Below are 21,717 nucleotides of genomic sequence, written 5' to 3'. Positions count from 1 at the left end.
GACCAACGGGGGAAAGGGTTCTACTCCCGCTACTTCCTGGTGCCGAAGAAGACAGGAGACCTGCGCCCAATTCTAGACTTGAGACGACTCAACAAATTCCTGGTGCGGGAAAAGTTTCGAATGCTTTCCCTACCGATTATCTATCCTCTGATCGACGAGGGCGATTGGCTCTGCTCCCTCGATCTGAAGGAGGCCTACACACATGTTCCAGTGCATCCCGCTCACCGCAGGTTTCTGCATTTTCAGGTGGGAGAGACCTTCATCTACAATACCGAGTCCTTCCCTTTGGCCTAGCATCGTCACCTCGGGTTTTCACGAAGTGCCTTGTGGTGGTCGCAGCTGCCTTGCGCTCTCAGGGTCTTCAGGTATTCCCCTACCTGGACGACTGGCTGATCAAAGCCCCGTCCAGGGAGGGGGTTATCTCAGCGACCCGACAGACTATTATCTACCTTCAGGGTCTGGGGTTCGAGATAAACTTCCCAAAATCCCAGCTGCACCCCTCTCAATCCTTACAGTTCATCGGAGCCGTGCTGGACACGACCCGCCTCCGTTCCTTCCTTCCCCCTCCGCGTCTGGAGGCGTTAGTAAGTCTGAGCGCAGCAGATGATGATGCTTCTGGGCCACATGGCCTCTACCGTCCACGTCATACCCTTCGCCCGTCTCCACCTGCGGATCCCTCAATGGACTCTGGCCTCTCAATGGCGTCAGGACCAGGACCTGATCTACCGCCTCGTGCAAGTGACTCCTTCCTTGCAACGATCGCTCCGCTGGTGGGCCGACTCTTCAAATCTTTCCAAAGGTTTGCTCTTTCTAGCCCCCCCACACAGCAAGGTACTCGCCACGGACTCGTCGGAAAATGCTTGGGGGGCTCATCTGGACGGCCTACGCACTCAGGGAATGTGGTCAGCAGAAGATCGGCGCTGTCACATCAACGTGCTGGAACTTCGGGCCATCTATCTCGCTGCCGTGGCCTTCCAACACCTGCTACACGACCGGGTGGTTCTCGTCTGAACTGACAACCAGGTGGCAATGTACTACGTAAACAAGCAAGGAGGGACGGGGTCTTGGTCCCTCTGCCAGGAAGCTCTGCGCCTCTGGAAGTGGGCGGTCGCAAACAACATCTTCCTTCGAGCGGTGTACATACAAGGAGTGCAGAATTATCTGGCAGATAGACTCAGCCGCCTCCTCCAACCGCACGAGTGGTCACTACACTCTCAGACCTTGCGACAGGTGTTCGAAAGGTGGGGGACGCCTCAGATAGATCTATTCGCCTCCCCCCTCAATCACAAGCTGCCTCACTTCTGCTCCCGGATATACTCCCCGGACCGTCTCGAGGCCGACGCCTTCCTCCTGGATTGGGAGGGAAGATTTCTGTACGCGTTTCCGCCCTTTCCTCTGATTCTGCGGACGCTGGTCCACCTCAAATCAGTGCGAGCCACTCTGATCTTGATCGCCCCTCGGTGGCCACGCCAGCCTTGATTTTCCCTTCTACTGCAACTCAGTACCAGAGATCCGCTGCCTCTGCCTCTGTTTCCCTCTCTGCTATCGCAAAGTCAGGGCTCACTGTTACATCCCAATCTTCAGTCTCTTCATCTGACTGCTTGGTTTCTTTCCCCCTGACTTCTCTTCCGATGTCTCAATCAGTCAAGGAGATATTGGAGGCCTTGAGGAAAGCCTCGACTAGAATCTGCTATTCCCAAAAGTGGACCAGATTCTCGTCCTGGTGCTCCTCTCACAGCAAAGACCCGGTGTCGGTCCCGGTCTCTTTGGTCCTGGAATATTTACTTCACTTATCTCACTCCAGCCTGAAGACCAACTCCATTCGAGTACACCTTAGTGCGATTGCTGCCTTTCAACAACCCCTAGAGGGGAAAGCCCTTTCACTCCACCCCTTAGTTTCTCGTTTCATGAAAGGTCTTTTGAATGTCCACCCTCCTCTCAAACCTCCCCCGGTGGTTTGGGACCTTAATGTGGTTCTGACTCAACTCATGAAACCTCCATTTGAGCCGCTAGACAAATGCCATCTTAAATTTCTCACTTGGAAGGTGATATTCCTACTCGCACTCACTTCCGCTCGGCGGGTTAGTGAGCTACAGGCCCTGGTGGCGGACCCGCCTTTCACCGTATTCCACCACGACAAGGTGGTTCTCCGCACTCATCCTAAGTTCTTGCCCAAAGTGGTGTCTGATTTCCATCTCAACCAGGCCATTGTTTTGCCTGTGTTTTTTCCAAAGCCCCACTCTCACCCCGGAGAGGTGGCGCTCCACACCCTTGACTGTAAGAGAGCATTGGCCTTTTACCTTCAACGCACTCAGTCCCACAATTGTTTTTGTCCTTCGACCCTAATCGGTTGGGTCACCCAGTTTCCAAGCGCACCTTGTCCAACTGGTTGGCTGCTTGTATTTCCTTTTGCTACGCTCAGGCTGGTCTCGCACTGCACGGTCGAGTAACGGGGCACAAGGTCCGAGCGATGGCAGCCTCCGTAGCCTTCCTCAGGTCCACGCCTATCGAGGAAATCTGCAAGGCTGCCACATGGTCTTCGGTTCATACTTTCACCTCCCACTACTGTCTGGATACACTGTCCAGGAGCGATGGCCGGTTTGGCCAATCGGTATTACGTAATCTGTTTTCTTAAATTGCCAACTTCCCTCCATCCCTTTTCAGTTAGCTTGGAGATCACCCACATGTGAGAATATCATGCCTGCTTGTCCTGGGATAAAGCTGCCCAGACACATATTTATGCCTGTCTCTTCTGGATGAGACAAAGCACAGTTACTTACCGTAACAGGTGTTATCCAGGGACAGCAGGCATATATTCTCACAACCCGCCCGCCTCCCCGAGGTTGGCTTCTTTACTGGTTATGTGAACTGGAGACCATGAGGAGGGGATGCGCTCTCTAGTGGAGCAGGAAGGCACGCATGCGTGGAGCAGCAAAGCAAACTTAAATCTTCAATCAAGTTTGCTTGAAAAAAGCTGTCCGCATCGGGGCTCCATAGATGACGTTACCCACATGTGAGAATATATGCCTGCTGTCCCTGGATAACACCTGTTACGGTAAGTAACTGTGCTTTGTCTCATCCAGAAGAGACAGGCATAAATATGTGTCTGGGCAGCACACTTTGCTGCCATAAATATGGAAATTAGACCACAGTTGTTTGTAGTAAGCCCAGGCTGGTTTTGTTTCGTATGTGCATCCCTGAGCTCACAGTTGCCTAGTTCATGCATATGATGTAGCCATTTCTGATAAGTAGGGGAGCTGCTATCCACCCAGTGTTTTAGAATTACTTTTAATACAAGTTAGCCAGTTGGACAAATATGATTCCCATATCATACATACTTGAGTTTTTTGGGGTTTTTTTTGTTCTTTTTTCTAAGATGAGGTCCCTTACCTAGTAGAGGATAGTCCCATGTATGTAGATGGTCCCACAATCATTTCCAAAATTCACAAGGTACCTCTCCATATATCTTCCAGTTTATAACATTCTAAGAAACTGAATCCACATTCCTTTGCCGATTACACATTGCTCACAAGTCATCTTGCCAGGTGTAATTTCCTATCCAACACTGTAGTTCATTATATTGTCCTCATTTCTGTTGATGCATTTTTTTGCTCTACTCAACAATGTTTTCTTGTGCAACAGACCTAGTAGTCTTGACCAGCAGGTTAAATGCTCATTATTCTTAGACAAGCAGGCTGCATATTCTCACACGTGGGTGACATCATCCATGGAGCCCTGGTATAAATAGTGAAAAGTATAGAATCACTTTAAGCTTTAACAAGCTTTTAGACTGCCTGCACCACGCATGTGCAAGTAGTGCCTTCCTGCTTGACACCAGCTCGCAAGGTAGTCAGTTTTTCATTTTCCACGAAGTAAAGACGTATCTCGTTTCTCAGTCAAGTTCCCTTCCCGTTTATTTTTTTATAAATCTTTTTCATTTATAAATTTCTTCTGTTCTACTGCTTTTTTTTTTTTTTTTTAAACGAGCAAAGAAGAAAAGTAGAAAGGAAAATAAATTTTGGAATTTCTTAAAATTTCATTCAATGTTTAGCGGCCTTCACAAAAATTTCCATCCTGACTTCCTCCGTGATCATTGATGGATTTTCGGCCTTGTTTCTACTCCACCCCAGCTTGCCCTCTCCGACTGTATCTGACTCTGGAGCTATGGATTAAGACACACTATTGACTAATGTCAGTTTTCTTCTCTTATTTCTTTATTCCACGTATCAGCAAAGGCGGAAAGAAGAGGAAATGAGAGCCGGCGTGGTTAATAGGTGAAGTGAAAGAGGCTATTGGAACCAGAAAAACATCAAGAAAATTGAAGCTGTCGAAACATTAGGCTAATCGGGCTTCCTGAGTTCTTGCCTGGACGAAATCTATGGGACTTGGTCTCTAAGCGGCTGCCTGCAGAACTTCGTGTGGCTGAAAAAGATCTCCCCCTGCAAGTCTAACGAGGGCAATTATCTTGAGTATCTTTTCTGACAATTATACACTGAACCCTTTACTCCATCTCCTTTTTTATTCTAAAGGAACCCGGAGTTTTGGAGTGGCCACTACATCCTTTTTTAGGACGTCTATCCATTACTCCAGTTTATATCGAACAGTCTCTGAACTGAAATTTCAAGGTCAAGTCACACTACCCAAATTCCAATAAATTACGTTTAATTCTAAACCTGTTCCTGCTCTGCATTCTACACAGCAAGAACTCACGGCAGCCAATTTTGTTGATGGCTCTGCACGGGGCAGGAGCATAGGAAGATTGCTCCTGCCCCACTAGGCCACCAGATACAGTGTGGAGAGCCCCAGGAAGAGGGGAGTGGGTCAGGGTTTAGAAATCCGCGAATAATCAAAGTTGTGAGTCCTAAACCTGCGAATTTGGAGGGAGAAGTGTACACATTTCCAGATTAACAGACCAACTGGGATGCTGCTACTGAAAAGCAAAAACCATGGTACAATGCAAAGCTTAGATATCATTGAATGTGTGTCCAAAAATACTTCCAATATTTTGAAAGAACACTGAGGGGTATGTGAAAGTTGAAAAATCATAGGTGACTAAAATAAACTGAAAAATCAAGGCGCCCATAAAGAAAAGTGCAAGCCAAGAAAAGTCATGAGAAGCATGATTAGAAACCACTTAATGCCATTTTTTTGAAGGAGAGTGGAAGGGCATATGCCAATTAGATGCCAGTCTTGCACAACACAAAAAGGAAAGTGGTGTTTGTTTTAGTTAATTTTAGATGGTTTGGATAGGTTTAGATGGTTTGGATAGTGAGCTTGACAGCAACTCCAGTACAGTGGTACCTTGGATTACGAGCATAATCCATTCCAGGAGCATGCTCGTAATCCAAAATGCTCGTTTATCAAAGCGAGTTTCCCCATAGGAAATAATGGAAACTCGCTTTGATGCGTTCGCCCCCACGAGAACCGGCATTGCCCCCCCCCCCGCCACGATCCGGCACCCCCCCAATGTGATTGCCCCCCCCCCCGACGCGATTTGGCACTCCCCCGCCGCTTCTTACCCTCATCTGGGCACCGGCACCGGCATGTCCTGTGCTTGGTGCCGGTGCCCGAAGATCGGCCTCCTCTTCTGCTGGGCCTTGAGCATCTGCCTGCGAGTTCCAGCCCCTTAACCATTTTAGTTGCTCTTCTCCATGCAAGTCTTATACCCTTAATGGCGAGATCCTAGCAAAAACGGTAGCAGAACGAGACTTGGGGGTAATCGTCAGTGAGGACATGAAGTCTGCCAATCAAGTGGAGCAGGCTTCGTCCAAGGCAAGACAAATCATGAGCTGCATACGAAGGGGTTTCGTCAGTCGTAAGGCGGAAGTTATTATGCCATTGTATAGATCCATGGTGAGGCCCCACCTGGAATACTGTGTGCAATTCTGGAGGCCGCATTATCGCAAGGATGTGCTGAGACTGGAGTCGGTGCAAAGAATGGCCACCCGGATGGTCTCGGGACTCAAGGATCTACCATACGAAAAACGGCTTGACAAATTACAGCTATACTCGCTCGAGGAGCGCAGAGAGAGGGGGGACATGATCGAGACGTTCAAGTATCTTACGGGCCGCATCGAGGCGGAGGAAGATATCTTCTTTTTCAAGGGTCCCACGACAACAAGAGGGCATCCGTTGAAAATCAGGGGCGGGAAACTACGAGGTGACACCAGGAAATTCTTTTTCACCGAAAGAGTGGTTGATCGCTGGAATAGTCTTCCACTACAGGTGATTGAGGCCAGCAGCGTGCCTGATTTTAAGGCCAAATGGGATCGGCACATGGGATCTATTCACAGGGCAAAGGTAGGGGAGGGACATTAAGGTGGGCAGACTAGATGGGCCGTCTGTTATCTGCCGTCTATTTCTATGTTTCTATGTTTCTCTGGACCCTTTCGAGTAGTACTATGTCCTTCTTCATGTATGGTGACCAGTGCTGGACGTAGTATTCAAGGTGGGGGTGTACCATGGCCAGGTACAGCGGCTTGATAACCTTCTCTGATCTGTTCGTGATCCCCCTTCTTAATCATTCCTAGCATTCTGTTCACCCTTTTTGCCGCCGCCACACATTGCGCGGACGGCTTCATCGACTTGTCGACCAGTACCGTATTTTCGCGGATATAACGCGCGCGTTATACGTGATTTTACGTACCGCGCATACCCCTCGCGCGTTATATGCCTGAGCGCGGTATACAAAAGTTTTTAAACATAGTTCCCACCCCGCCCGACGCCCGATTCACCCCCCCAGCAGGACCGCTCGCACCCCCACCCCGAACGACCGCTCGCACGCGCTCCCACCCGCACCCGCATCCACGATCGGAGCAAGAGGGAGCCCAAGCCCTCTTGCCCGGCCGACTCCCCGACGTCCGATACATCCCCCCCCCGGCAGGACCACTCGCACCCTCACCCCGAAGGACCGCCGACTCCCCAACAATATCGGGCCAGGAGGGAGCCCAAACCCTCCTGGCCACGGCGACCCCCTAACCCCACCCCGCACTACATTACGGGCAGGAGGGATCCCAGGCCCTCCTGCCCTCGACGCAACCCCCCTCCCCCCAACGACCGCCCCCCCCCCAAGAACCTCCGCCCGTCCCTCAGCCGACCCGCGACCCCCCTGGCCGACCCCCACGACACCCCCACCCGCCTTCCCCGTACTTTGTGTAGTTGGGCCAGAAGGGAGCCCAAACCCTCCTGGCCACGGCGACCCCCTAACCCCACCCCGCACTACATTACGGGCAGGAGGGATCCCAGGCCCTCCTGCCCTCGACGCAAACCCCCCTCCCTCCAACGACCGTCCCCCCCCAAGAACCTCCGACCGACCCGCGACCCCCCTGGCCGACCCCCCCACCCCCCTTCCCCGTACCTTTGGAAGTTGGCCGGACAGACGGGAGCCAAACCCGCCTGTCCGGCAGGCAGCCAACGAAGGAATGAGGCCGGATTGGCCCATCCGTCCTAAAGCTCCGCCTACTGGTGGGGCCTAAGGCGCGTGGGCCAATCAGAATAGGCCCTGGAGCCTTAGGTCCCACCTGGGGGCGCGGCATGAGGCACATGGGCCAAACCCGACCATGTGTCTCAGGCCGCGCCCCTAGGTGGGACCTAAGGCTCCAGGGCCTATTCTGATTGGCCCACGCGCCTTAGGCCCCACCAGTAGGCGGAGCTTTAGGACGGATGGGCCAATCCGGCCTCATTCCTTCGTTGGCTGCCTGCCGGACAGGCGGGTTTGGCTCCCGTCTGTCCGGCCAACTTCCAAAGGTACGGGGAAGGGGGGTGGGGGGGTCGGCCAGGGGGGTCGCGGGTCGGTCGGAGGTTCTTGGGGGGGGCGGTCGTTGGAGGGAGGGGGGTTTGCGTCGAGGGCAGGAGGGCCTGGGATCCCTCCTGCCCGTAATGTAGTGCGGGGTGGGGTTAGGGGGTCGCCGTGGCCAGGAGGGTTTGGGCTCCCTTCTGGCCCGACTACACAAAGTACGGGGAAGGCGGGTGGGGGGTGTCGTGGGGGTCGGCCAGGGGGGTCGCGGGTCGGCTGGGGGACGGGCGGAGGTTCTTGGGGGGGGGGGCGGTCGTTGGGGGGGGGGGGTTTGCGTCGAGGGCAGGAGGGCCTGGGATCCCTCCTGCCCGTAATGTAGTGCGGGGTGGGGTTAGGGGGTCGCCGTGGCCAGGAGGATTTGGGCTCCCTCCTGGCCCAATATTGTCGGGGAGTCGGCGGTCCTTCGGGGTGGGGGTGCGAGTGGTCCTGCCGAGGGGGGAGAAGAATCGGACGTCGAGGGGGGGCATCAGGCTTTCAGGATGGGGACAGGACTTCAAGGGGGGACAGGCAGATCTTCAAGGGGGACAGGCAGACCTTCAAGGGGGACAGGACTTCAAGGGGGACAGGCACGGAGAGGCGGGGCAGTGCACCGAAAGTCAGGGCGGGTGAACGGTGAGTCGGGGCAACCAGAGGAGAGTCGGGGAGGGCGAAAGGAGAGTCGGGGTGGCCAGAGGAGAGTCGGGCAGCATGCGCGTTATATGCCTGAGCGCGGTATAGAAAAGTTTTTGTACATATCATCGTGATTTCTGCGCGCTATACCCCTGTGCGCGTTTTACAATGGTGCGCGTTATATCCGCGAAAATACGGTACTCCCAGGTCTCTTTCCAGGGGGCCTCTCTGAGTACTGCACCAGACATCCTGTACTCATGTATGTTCAAATATATTTTATTGAGCAAAAAACACCAACAGGTCAACGACACAAAAGGCAAGTTAGCTCAACATTTTTGGTATACAAAACTCAAACCCCACAGATCACAACCCCCCTGAACAACCTCCCCCATCCCTAAACAAACCCTCACAAAACTCCCCCACCCCCCCACGGGTCCTCCATCCAGATAAACAGTACCAGTAAAAACACAAAAGAAAGCAGGCATACCAAGCAGAACAAGATGTGACACAAAACAAAGATTCAACAGTTAAGCAAACAGTTGTAAGCCAGAGGAGTCAGGGTAGTCCAAAATGGTTCCCAAGTATGCTGAAAGATGCGGCCCGGGAGAGAAGAAAGGTCCGTCGCTTCCCTCCTTTCCCACATCAGGAGAGTAATCATCCGACATGGCCATAGTGAATAGTCTGGAGTATCAGCCTCAAGCCATTTCAGCAAAATACATTTCAGAGCAACAAGGACAGTCCACTTGAGGAAAGCTGCAACTCCCTTTGGACGAGGGAAATAATGAGGAACAGTTCCAAATAAGAACAAAGGCGAACGACGAATGGTAATTTTCCAAATGCTCTCCACAAAAACAAAAATAGCAGTCCAAAAATCTTGAACATTAGGGCAAGTCCAAAACATGTGTCCCAAACCCGCTTCTGGAGCCTAACAACGAAGACAGGCAGCAGTCTCACGTAGTCGTGATAAATAAGCCCTCTTAGGAGAAATATACAAACGGAAGATCAACTTATAGTGTTGCTCCCAAAAGGTGGTATATTTTCGAAAGGCAGGCAGCCGACGGACAGCCTGCAAAAACACATCAGTTGGCAACTCTACTGCTAGGTCACGAGCCCAAGCATCTCGCAATTTAGAATGGTCAAACAAGGGGGATTCATCCTTCAAATGGTGATGATGGAATTTAAGGGGGACCGGAAGTTGGGAACCAATGGTGAAAGCCGTTGACAGCAGCTCTTGGCAGGAGACTTGCAAAGAACTAGAAGGTAAAGAAGAAATGTAATATTGTATTTGCATATAAGCAAAATAATCAGTGGGTGGGAGATTAAACTCGTCTCAACTGTGCAAAGGACTTAATTTTGCCATCATCATCAACCAAGTGAAATACATAGTGAATACCCCTTGTTTCCCACCGAGCAAAACTCGGCCCATCTATCCCAGGTAAGAAGGAGCTATTAAAGCGGATAGGCAGAAAGGGAGTTACAGAAGAAGAAAGAGTGTGGTATTTGCAGACCCAGCGCCAAACCTTCCGCAAGGGACAGTGGAGCACCTTCACAGAGAGAGATTCAGGCACAAGAGAAGGAAGAAAATGAAGATATGCACTAAAGTGAGTAGATTGAAAACAGGAAAGTTCCAAAGAAGTGTTGGTGAACGCTGAAGTACATCCAATAGTCAAATATCGAAGGTTCAATAAACCCAATCCACCCCTGTACCACGGAATTGCTGCCCATTTATAAGGCAGACGAGGCCGCTTCACAGTCCAAAGAAATCTCTGAATCAAGCGTTCCAATTGTCTCTCATCTCGAGATGTCAAATAAAAAGGAAGGACCTGAAAGACATAGAGCCAACAGGGGATGATGAGCATGTTATAAAGATGCACCCGACCTAAAAGGGAAGAGTTCCCCAAAACTGTAGTTTATTCTGAAGGGCCTAGAACAACGGTTCCACATTTAAACGATACAGACTAGACAAGTCCTGAGGAATAAAACCCCCAAAATATTTCAAAGTAGAGTCAGCCCAACAAAGAGGAAAAACAGCCCTCCATGCGGCTTGTAACTCAGGTGGATAAGGCAAGGCCAAGGATTTATCCAGATTGAGAGACAGACCCGAATAAAAGCCAAATTCAGAAATGAGGTCCAATGCCGTCGGTAAAGAATCTTCAGGTCGGGTAAGATTCAAAAAATGTCATCCGCAAATGCTAAAGTCTTTAACTCAAGCCCACCAACTTGTAAGGCCCTGCACCTCTGCAAACCCCCGAAGACTACACAGGGTTCCACGAAGGATGGAGAGAGAGTCCGTGCGGGTCCTGTTGACTAGAAGCGAAGCCCTCGGATCAGAGTAGAGAGAGCGTATGGCATCAAGATAAAACCCGCCCAACCCAACATGTTCTAGGGTATGAAACAAGAAGGACCAATGGACGCTATCAAATGCCTTAGAAGCATCGAGACTGACAAACAGAGCTGAAATCTGATGGGAATGACAATGGGCAAGTGGAAAGAGAACCTTTCGGACATTACAAACTGATTGACGTCCCCGGACAAAACTGACTTGATCCTCATGAATAAGCTTAGGGAGATGAGGAGCAAGACGATCAGCTAACATACGGGCAAAAAGTTTTAGATCCACGTTAATCAAGGAGATGGGACGTCAGCCTCCTTTCCAGGCTTCAACAATAAAGAGATAAGGGCCTTGTTAGCATCATGCGGAAAAGAGCCCTGAGCAATAGCAGCATTAAAATAAGCCAGTAAAGGACCATAAAGAGTAGAAGAAAGAAGTCGGTAAAAGTCTCCCGAAAACCCATCCGGACCCGGGGATCGATCAGAGTGGAGAGCTTTGATGGCAGACTCTAATTCAGCTGCCCGAAACGGACTATTAAGAGAAACATAGAAAGATAACGGCAGAAAAGGGCCATAGCCAATCAAGTCTGCCCACTCTATTAACCCTCCTCAAACTACCCCCAAGGGGTCACTCACAGGTGGCATCACCTTTACACTGCCCTCGTAGAGATCCAACATGGGCATCCCATTTTTTCTTAAAATCTTGTATGCTGCTGGCCATGATCACTTTCTCCGGGAGTTCGTTCCAATGGTCTACCACTCTTTCTGTAAAGAAGTACTTCCTTGTATCCCCATGAAATTTCCCGCCCCTGATTCTTAGCGGATGTCCTCTTGTGGTCTTCCACCTCTATGCGGCCAGTGATGTACTTAAATGTCTCAATCATGTCTCCCCTCTCCCTACGCTCTTCGAGAGAATATAGCCGCAATCTGTGCAGCCTGTCCTCGTATGAGAAATCCTTAAGCCCCAAGATCATCCTAGTGGCCATGCGCTGAACCGACTCAACTCTCAGTACGTCCTTACGGCAGTGTGGCCTCCAGAATTGCACACAGTACTCCAGATGAGGTCTCACCATGGTTCTGTACAATGGCATTATGACCTCCGGCTTCCGGCTAACAAAGCTTCTACGGATTCAACCCAGCATTTGTCTAGCCTTGGGTGTAGCCTTTTCCACTTGGATGGCTGTTTTCATGTCTCTACTAATGATCACCCCTAAATCCCGCTCTACTGCCGTCTTAGCCAAGGTCTCGCCGTTCAGTGTGTATGTTCTGCACGGATTATTGTTGCCAAGGTGCATGATCTTGCATTTTTTCACATTGAAGCCCAGCTGCCAGGTTGTGGACCAATGTTCCAGTAAAAGCAGGTCTTGCTTCATGCTGTCGGACAAATCATTTTTACTTAGTGTTACATAGTTTGGCGTCGTCGTCGAACAATGCTATCTTACCTTGAAGCCCCTGCGTCAGGTCTCCTATGAATATATTGAAAAGGATCGGTCCCAGGACCGAGCCCTGCGGCACTCCACTGGTCACCCTTGACGTTTTAGAGAGGGCACCGTTAACCAACACTCTCTGAAGTCTACCACTTAACCAGTCATTGACCCATTGAGTTAGTGTTGCACCTAATCCCATCAATTTCATTTTGTTCTATAATCTACGGTGGGGGACGCTGTCAAAAGCTTTGCTGAAGTCTCAAGTACAAGACGTCCAGGGACTCTCCCTGGTCCAGCTTTCTAGTTACCCAGTCGAAGAAGCTGATAAGATTGGATTGGCATGACCTACCCTTGGTGAAACCGTGTTGGTGGGGGGTTGTGTAGATTCTCCTCGTTCAGGATAGTGTCTAATTCGCGTTTGATTAGCGTTTCCATGAGCTTACTCACAATCGAAGTGAGACTCACCAGTCTGTAATTCACAGCCTCTGCCCTGAAACCCTTTTTGTGCAGAGGAACAACGTTAGCTGTTTTCCAGTCCAAAGGGACTTTTCCTATACTCAGGGAGAGATTGAAGAGTACGGCTAACGGTTCCGCTAGGACATCACACAGCTCTCTGAGCACCCTGGGGTGCAAATTGTCCGGTCCCATAGCTTTGTTCACCTTGAGTTTTGATAGCTCTCTGTAGACGTCACTGGGTGTAAACTTGTGGTTCAGAGGAAGACCAGAAGATAACTTGTGGTTCAGAGGAAGACCAGAAGACTGAAGATAATCTGTCAATAATTCCGGAGAGACATCATCGGGAGCATCATATAACTGGCGAAAAATGTCAAAAAGAACCCCTGAGATATCAGATGTATTAGTCACCACCCCACCACTCGGGGTCCAAAGAGACAAGATCGGTTTCCTACTAGTCTCAATTTTAACCAAGCGTGCCATGGGGCGCCCAGGTTTGTTACCAAAGCGTTGAAAACGGTGTTTATGAAAAGCCATCCATCTTTGGGAACGAGAATGAAGTAACAAATTCAAAGCTTCTTGAGTAGACAAATAGCATTCACGCGACTCCCTTGATGGATTCAAATGAAAGGACCGCTTAGCCACTCGTAAGGCCCATTCTAAATTAATGATTCTTCTGTTAATACGCTTATTGCGAGCACTCAGAAAAGAGATAATATATCCCCGAATCACAGTCTTACCCGCCTCCCAAAACAAAATAGGATCGTCAATGTGGGGAGCATTATTAGTAGAGTAATCCTCCCATTGGGCCTGCAAAAAGGTTTGAAATTCCTTGTCCTGAGCAAGATAGAACGGAAATCGCCAGGAAGATGTCCAAAGATACGTGGCATCCAGATGAATATCCACCCAAATCGGGGTATGATCAGAAATGTTAAGCGGACCTATCTCTGCCGACGTGACTAAAGAGAACAAAGACGATGATAGAAAAATATGGTCTATCCGAGACCAGGTACCATGGGCACGAGAAAGATGTGTATGGTCACGAACTTCAGGATGAAGAAGGCGCCAAGGGTCCACCACGGAAAGGGTATCATAAAAGTCAGATAGAAGACGATCCTTAGCACCCAAAGAGGCAATAGAGGATCCGGATTTATCCAGGTCAGAGTTCATCACCAAATTAAAATCGCCCAAGATAAGAAGGGGATCCCCAGGAAAACGAGAGCAGAGTTGAAGCAACTGTTTCAAAAAGGCCGATTCTCCCGAATTAGGGCCATAGACCACAAGTAAGAGATAGGATCAAGCACCCAAGGTCAGTCGCAAAAGCAGAGATCTACCATCGGCAGCTTTATCAAGAACCTGTACTCCAAGAGGCAAAGACTTTCGGACCAACACAGCAATGACGGCCAGGAGAGGAAGCAAAATATACCTCCCCCACCCAGGAACGACCCAACTTAAGATGTTCTGCGTCAGTCATAGAAACATAGAAATAGACGGCAGATAAGGGCCATGGCCCATCAGTCAGACGAGTTTCCTGTAAACAAGCAATATCTGACCGATAACGTTGCAAAGCAGCTAATATTTTGGACCGCTTTATCGGTGATGTAATGCCCCCAACATTCCAAGATGTAAGTCCAAAAGGGGTACTCGGGTCAGGAAATCAAGATAAGAGCAACAGAGAGAAGAAAAGAGAAAAAGGTGTAAACTACCCCAGGGGCCCAGCCACCCCCCAGAGCAGTAGTGCCAAACAAGTGGCATAACCTGAAAAAGAAAACATGAATAATGCAAATACTGAAAAACTGATTATACATATGGAAGGAGGACCCCCCACCCCCATAAACCCAGCCCACCCCAACCAAAGCACCCCCCCACCCACCCAAACCAATCCCCCCATAATCCCAACCACAATCGCAAGCCCCGTCCCACAAATGTGGAGCGGAGAGAGTCGCGCTAGGATGTATACAGGGTGCCCAACCCCACCCACTCCCTGCACCCCTTACCAGGAGCCCACCCAATCTAAACCCCCACCCCCCAGGGTCTCCCACACCAAACCAACCACTCACCACACTCAGCCGTCCAACCACCCAAGAAGAAGGTCCAGACTGCAAGAAACCAAAGAGACAACGGGAACTAAGACGCAGCAGTGCCATAGGGCCTTAGAGAGTACCAGAGCCCTCCAGAATTCCCACTTAAAATGGTCTCCAAGACTCGCACATAGCCACACTCAAAATCCACTGACACACAATGACTACTCAAACAGACCCAACTCCATAAAAAGACAACCAACCCGGAGTCAGTAATATAGCTCCAGTCAACCAAATAGACAATCAACCCCCCCCCCCAGTAAAACCAAACCCTACCGAGTACATCTGCACTGGTAACCCTAGACAGAAACAAAGACCCCACAAGCATACCTCAAGTACCCAAAAATTGACAAATCACTCAAACAATGCAGGTCATCGAGTGCTCAAGGGCCCACACAAGGGAGGAGGGAAGGATCCCAACCACGAGAAGTCCACCAAGAACAACCACAGCTGCAAAACAATCCGTGCAGGATCCATCCCTCGCCTCTCTCCCCTCCAGGTGGAAGCACACACCAAAAATCCCACCCTCCAGTCCCACCATACATCAAACACTCAAACACACAACCATCAAGAGCCCATAACAAATGAAAAACACCGCCAAATATTCAACAAAGTCACTTGTAGGCTCAATATCAGGGTAGGAGCAAACCCCCCCCCCTTAGAACCAGTCTGCAAGGAGGTCATAATAGGAACAGTGAATCTTCAAGGCCCCAAAGTTCAGATAAAAGCAGGAAAAAGAAAGCTCCTCTACAGAAGAGTACCAAGCCAACGCTCTTGGCGTGCCAAAGATCTCAGGGGGCCGAAGAAGGCCCAGACTCTCCAGGTAGAGCATCCAAGTAGGCCTGTGCAGCCTCCGCCAAGGCATAGCTCTGCCATCCTGAAGAGGTCCAAATTTTCAGCAGCGCTGGGTAAAGTAACTGGAACCGGTATTTCCTATCAAAAAGTGCCGAGCACACGCGGGAGAAGCGCTGCCGATGCTCTTGTAGCGCTGGGGAATAATCCTGACATAGGCGGACTGGAGCTCCCTCATAGGAAAGAGTATTGCGTTTTAGCCTATACTGTCGCATCAGTTCTGCTTTGTAGCCGAATTATGGATTTTGAAAATGGTAACCCGAGCGCGAGTATGGTCTTCAGAGCACCAGCCCAGGCGGTGCGCTCGATCCAGCCTCAAAGGCCCCACACCAGCTGGAAGGGGCAATGCGATCTGGAGCCAGGACTCCAAAGTGGAAAGCAGGCGTGAGTCCGGAATTGCTTTGGGGAGACCAACAAGACGTAAATTATCTTGCTTCGAGCGGTTCTCGAGATCCTCAAGTTTTTCTACCTGATGCTGGAGTTGAGCTTTCATAGACGCCAAATCCGCAGCAGAAGCAGTATTTGCATCCTCCACCAATGATACTCGATTTTCCAGCTGACCCGTGCACCTGGTGGTCTCCGTCAGGAGGGACTTGAGTGAGGTAAGTTGGCCCAATAGCTGATCAAACCGGGCATCCAATGCCCTCACCACCGACGCAGACAAAGCGGCGATATGGGCCTCCGATAAGGGAAGCGTGGAACCCAACTCCCCCGCCACCATTTTAGGTTTGGGCCGCGATGCTCTGGTCTCCCGTTCTTTGGTGACGCGACTCGATTTTCCGCTCATGGCCGGGCTGCTATGCAACAGAAACTTGCCCATGCACCACCCCGATGGTCAAGGAAAGTGCAGGACAGGCAAAGAAAGGTAGGATAGGCACAGAGGGACTCGGGGCCCCGGAGCACGAGTAAAGCACGTTTCACTCGGCTCAACACATCACGTGACTCCCCTGTACTCATGCATAAGACTTTAGTTACCGACATACATCATCTTACATTTATCTACGTTAAACCTCATTTGCCATGTTACAGCCCATTTCTCGAGCGTGTTTTGTCACGTTGCAGGTCTTCACAATCCTTCTGCGTCTTCACTACTCTGAATAACTTCGTATCGTCTGCAAATTTAATCACTTCGCTCGTAGTACCAATTTCCAGGTCATTTATAAATATGTTGAAGAGCATGGGTCTAAGCACCGAACCCTGCGGCACTCCACTCGTGACGCTCTTCCAGTCCTAGTATTGTCCATTTACCCCCACTCTCTGTATCCGCCAAACAGTTTTTAATTCACGTGAGTATTTCACCCTCAATTCCATGGCTTGCAATTTTTCGAAGTAGTCGTTCATGCAGACCTGAAAATCCAGATATACAATGTCGACTGGGTCACCCTTGTCTGTCAGCCTGTTAACTCCCTCGAAGAAGTGCAGCAAGTTTGTCAAGCAAGATCTTCCTTTGCTGAAGCCGTGTTGGTTGGTCCTCATCAGATTGTGTCCGTCAAGGTGGTCAATGATGCAGTCCTTTATCAGCGCCTCTTCCATCTTTCCTTGTACCAAGGTCAGACTCGCCGGTCTGTAGTTTCCTGGATCTCCCCTCAAACCTTTCTTGAATTTAAAATGCATGTGACTATTGGGCAAACTGAATGATCGTTCTGCTGTCATTTACTATGTTACTCCGTATATGACCAATTCTGGACCTCCAGGTTCTCAACAAATACTTGATGGAGAAATTTTCATGGGCTCTCTGGGAACCGTTCTATCTCTCAAACAAGGATGATTGGCTTTGCTTTCTAGATCTCAGAGGCCTATATTTATATTTCCTTAGCAACAGCAGCAGATGAATCCAGAGACTAGTGGGATAGCGCATATCTTCAGCAGGTGGAGATAGAGAACTGATTTGCAGGTGCTCCTCTTGGATGGAACCTCTCCTGGCCAATTAATAAGCTCTATCTCTAACAGGTGGATGAATGCCATTACTCTAGCTCCTGGCTTCACAGACTGTAAAGGTGAATTTCACTACTGTTGCTACGGCTTCAGTGAATGCAGGGGATGTCTGGCTGAGTGGTTCCAGCTTTGGGGGTTAAACCTGGGCCCCCCTCCCCCCAGGTCTCTTCTCCACCCCTTCCTCCCCCCAGTGATTGAGGGGTTTTGTCGTGTGTGTCTGCATTTTTTTTTCCCATTACAAAAACCCCCAAAAAACAAGAGGGGCGGTCTTGTTGGATTTGGGTTGATTGATCTCCTTACCATCAGTTGCCACTACTGACTAACAGAACTGATGCACTGTCCACTGGCAGTGAATTTCTGTGAATAAGATCCTTTTCTGCTATGTGTGTTGGGGACTTTGGTTCATGGTTTGCAGGTCATGGCTGTAAAGGTAGTTAAATGGTGGTCGCGCTGTGGGAAGCGGTGAACACTGTTGGGTCTCTGCGTGGCTGGCTGTATGGATGGCACTAGCAAGGAAAGTGTCATGGAGATGGATAAGTGGGCAGTTTGCTAAGCAGGCGAGTTACGTTTGCACTTCCCGTCTGTAGTGGCAGGCTAATCAGCGTTGCATGTGTCTTCCCTGGTGTAGAGCTTTGCAGGGGAAACTGCGGCTGACGTTTCATCTGATGGAAAGTCTCCTCCAGTGCATGGCATGTTGGATTTGGCGATTTCAGAGGCCTACATTTATACTTCCATCCTGCCTGCCCACAGAAGTATCTTTGATTTTGCATAGGAACTAGACACTTCCAGTACAAGGTCCTACCATTTGGGCTTTCTTCAGCTCCTCAAGTGTTTACAAAATGCCTTGTGGCAGTGGCAGCAGCCCTTTGGGGATTTCATATCTTTCCCTATGTGGACAATGGGTTGATCAAGGCTTCATCATAGCAACTAGCTCAGCATGCCATCAGCTCCACGGTTTGTCTCCTGGAGCTGCTAGGCTTTTCTATCAACTACACAAAAATCATATCTGCGCCCATCTTAGACCCTGGAATTCATTAGAGCTCTCTTAGACAAGACTCGGGGGGGGCTAGCTTGGACAAACTCAGCAGACTTCTTCAACCCCACAAGTAGTCTTTACTCACAACAGTCTTGCATCAAATTTTCTCCAAACGGGGGATTCTGAACATAGACCCCCCTCCCATCACAAATTGCTATTCTTCTGTTCCAGACTGTATTCCCCTAGCTGCCTGGAGTTGGATGCCTTCCTCATCCATAGGGAAATAGGTTCCTCCAATACCCCTCTCATTAGGAAGACTCTACTCAAACTTCACCAAGACCTCATGGCACCTTGCTGGCTACATCAACCTTGGTTTCCTCTCCTAGAGATTTTGACTTGTGACCCGATCCACTTATGACTATTCCCAACACAATTGAAGCAGGATGACAGGTCTTTTCCTCCATCCAAACCCTCGCATGTTAGCACTTACAGCATGGTATCTTTCAATGAGCAATTGAATGCATTCACCCTCTTTGCAGTTGTCTCGGAGTCATTCAAGCATCCGGGAAACCTTCCACTCAAACCTGTTATTACTTCAGATGGACCAGATTATTTGCTTGGTGTCAATTACATTCTGTTTGACCTGTGCCATGTTCACTCCCATCTGTTCTGGTCTACCTTCATCTCTCTAACTTAGGGGGAAAGCTGGTCGGCCCGGTGCTTCTATTTACCGCGTTGGGAAAGCAAATGTCCATGGATGGGCTCCACGATCGACTCGCGTAGCCTTCGCGATCGACCTTTTGGGCACCCCTGGTTTAGATTATAGTGCCTGAAAAGGTCCCCAAATGGTGAGATCCAGTGTTCAAATTCTTCTTCTTTGGTAGGGTTGGGGTATTTGGTTGTTTTTTCTTTTAAACCTCCATCTCCTGGTAGGGGGACACATCCCTTTGGCATGATCTAGCAGAATTCAATGAATGGAAATTAACAGTATGAATACATTTCACCTTTTTTTCCCGTAAATCACCCACAAACTATTTGCAGAGGAAAAAAAACCCCATTTTACTTGCCTTCCCCTGCTCAATTATTGAGATAAGAAGGAGACGAGGAAGGATTTAAGAATGAACCAGACTAGTACACGCTGCTGATTCTCATAGACTGCAGTGCATCCAAGTGCATTAGAATTTTTTTGTTTTGTTAAAAATAGTTTGTTGCTAACAGATTTTTGCTTATTAACGTAATCAGTATTTTACTCTTTTGTTGAAAACTACCTGGATATAGCAAGCTTCACAGCATGAGAATCCCTGTCATCAAAATAAGCGAAGTTGCTTACCATTGTTTTCTGAGAACAGCAAAGTATCCTTGCAGAACTCTTCCTCAAAGAGCTTTCCACTATTAGGATACTCATTGGATCATGTTAGATAGCTCTAGAAGTTCCACAGTTACCGTTTAGGTTAGGCACCATCTGATTTCACCTATGCTGTGAAGTGTGATTTCCTGTTAGTTAGCAGGTTTACTTTGTGTTGTAAGACAGGAATAGAAGAATCAAATAAATGGAAATATTGACCTTCAAATTTAATTTTATATGATTTTGTTTGAAGATACCTCATCTGCCTCATCACCAACATCGCCATCGCCGCCACCGCCACTGAAAAAAGAGCACCATTGTTTACTCTAAGACAAGTTGGAATGATATGTGAACGTTTGCTTAAAGAATGTGAAGAGAGAGTCCGTGAAGAGTATGAAGAAATTCTGAATACAAAACTTTCAGGTAGGTTCTGCTTTTAAAAATATATTAATAAGAATGTTACATAGAGCTTTTTGGACCCCAGTTAGATTACAAAAATTAAATAGTTCCTTGTCCAATAGGTGCTGGCATTGTAAATTGGAGGTAGGGACTTTGGATCATCTTTTATTCTACTGTCCCCATATCTTAGCCTTTTGGAACTCAATCTGGGATCAAATAAATTGTTTATTGGAAAACCATGTAGCGTTATCTTATGATATTGTGATATTTGGAATGTCTATGAGAAAAAAGAGTCAGATATCAGCGTGTAACAACAAACTTTTAATGATTTTGACTGGAGTTGCCATCCAACATATTACTAATAACTGGAAAGATCATAGTAGGCTTAATTTTAATTTTTGGTGGAATTCAGTATGTCACATATATAGAATGGAAAGATCAATAGCGGTACAGAATGGAAACTATAAAAATTTTATTAAAATATGGGAGCCATTAACATCTTTTTGTCATGATTAGATGCCATTTTTCTATTAATTATACACCATTTAGTATTGGGTGGGGGGAGGGTTTCAAATATATGATCTTATAATGAATAGAGGGTTTTGAGGGAGGGTGAGGGTTACATTTTTAATTATAAGTTATAATGATAAGATGTTCAAGTGCTCAGACTAATTGTGTTTATTATGAATATTTGTACACTTGATGAAAGATTTAAAATGAATAAAGAATTATAAAAAAAAAAAAAAGAATGATAGCCCGAGCAGTTGATTCTCATTTTCAGCGAACTGCAGAAGGATATCCCTTTAAGACCTTGAGAATTCCTGCCTTTTTGCAGAAGAGCACAACACCCTCCTCAGTTATTCCTTCTGCAAGTGAACTCGGAAGGTAGATTTTGCACTGCTTTTTTTTTTTTTTCCCCACCAGATTTTTGAAGTTCTTGGGTTTGGTGCTTGGCGGTCCCCTGCTCAGATATTCTGTTAGGGAAAGAACGCAGTTCCACATGTGAGGACTGCTACTCCCAGGACAATCTCTGAGTTCCTGCATAGCCAGCTTGCTTTAAGTCACTTCATAGAAACATGATGGCAGATAAAGGCCAAATAGCCCATCCAGCCCATACAGTAATCATTATCTCGTCCTTTCTCTAAGAGATCCCACTGACTATTCTAGGCTTTCTTGAAATCAGACAGTCTCTGTCTCCACCACCTCTACCGGGAGACTGTTCCATGCATCTACAACCCTTTCTGTAAAAAAGTATTTCCTAGATTACTCCTGAGCCTATCACCTCTTAACTTCATCCTGTGCCCTCTCATTCCAGAGCTTCCTTTCAAATGAAAGAGACTCGACTCATGCACATTTACATCTCGTAGGTATTTAAATGTCTCTATCATATCTCTCCTCTCCAGCTTTTCCTCCAAAGTATACAGATTGAGATCTTTAAGTTTGTCCCCATTCACCTTATGACGAAAACCATGCACCATTTTAGTAGCCTTCCTCTGTACTGACACCATCCTTTT

At 48.5% G+C, this 21,717-nt stretch overlaps 1 protein-coding gene across 1 annotated transcript in view; it reads left to right on the top strand.

Moving 5' to 3' along the window:
* The window catches only part of LOC117356736 (akirin-2-like), a 75,100-nt gene that overhangs the window by 10,375 nt on the left and 43,008 nt on the right, over window positions 1–21,717 (top strand). The window contains exon 4 of the mRNA XM_033936358.1: window positions 20,058–20,227. Coding sequence (XP_033792249.1) covers window positions 20,058–20,227 — 170 coding nt within the window. The remainder of the gene's footprint in view (window positions 1–20,057; window positions 20,228–21,717) is intronic.

This window comes from Geotrypetes seraphini, chromosome 3, assembly GCF_902459505.1.
Source record: "Geotrypetes seraphini chromosome 3, aGeoSer1.1, whole genome shotgun sequence".
Classification (NCBI taxonomy): Eukaryota; Metazoa; Chordata; class Amphibia; order Gymnophiona; family Dermophiidae; genus Geotrypetes; species Geotrypetes seraphini.
Note: the sequence above shows the minus strand (reverse complement) of the source record. Positions and strands in the feature narration are given on the sequence as shown.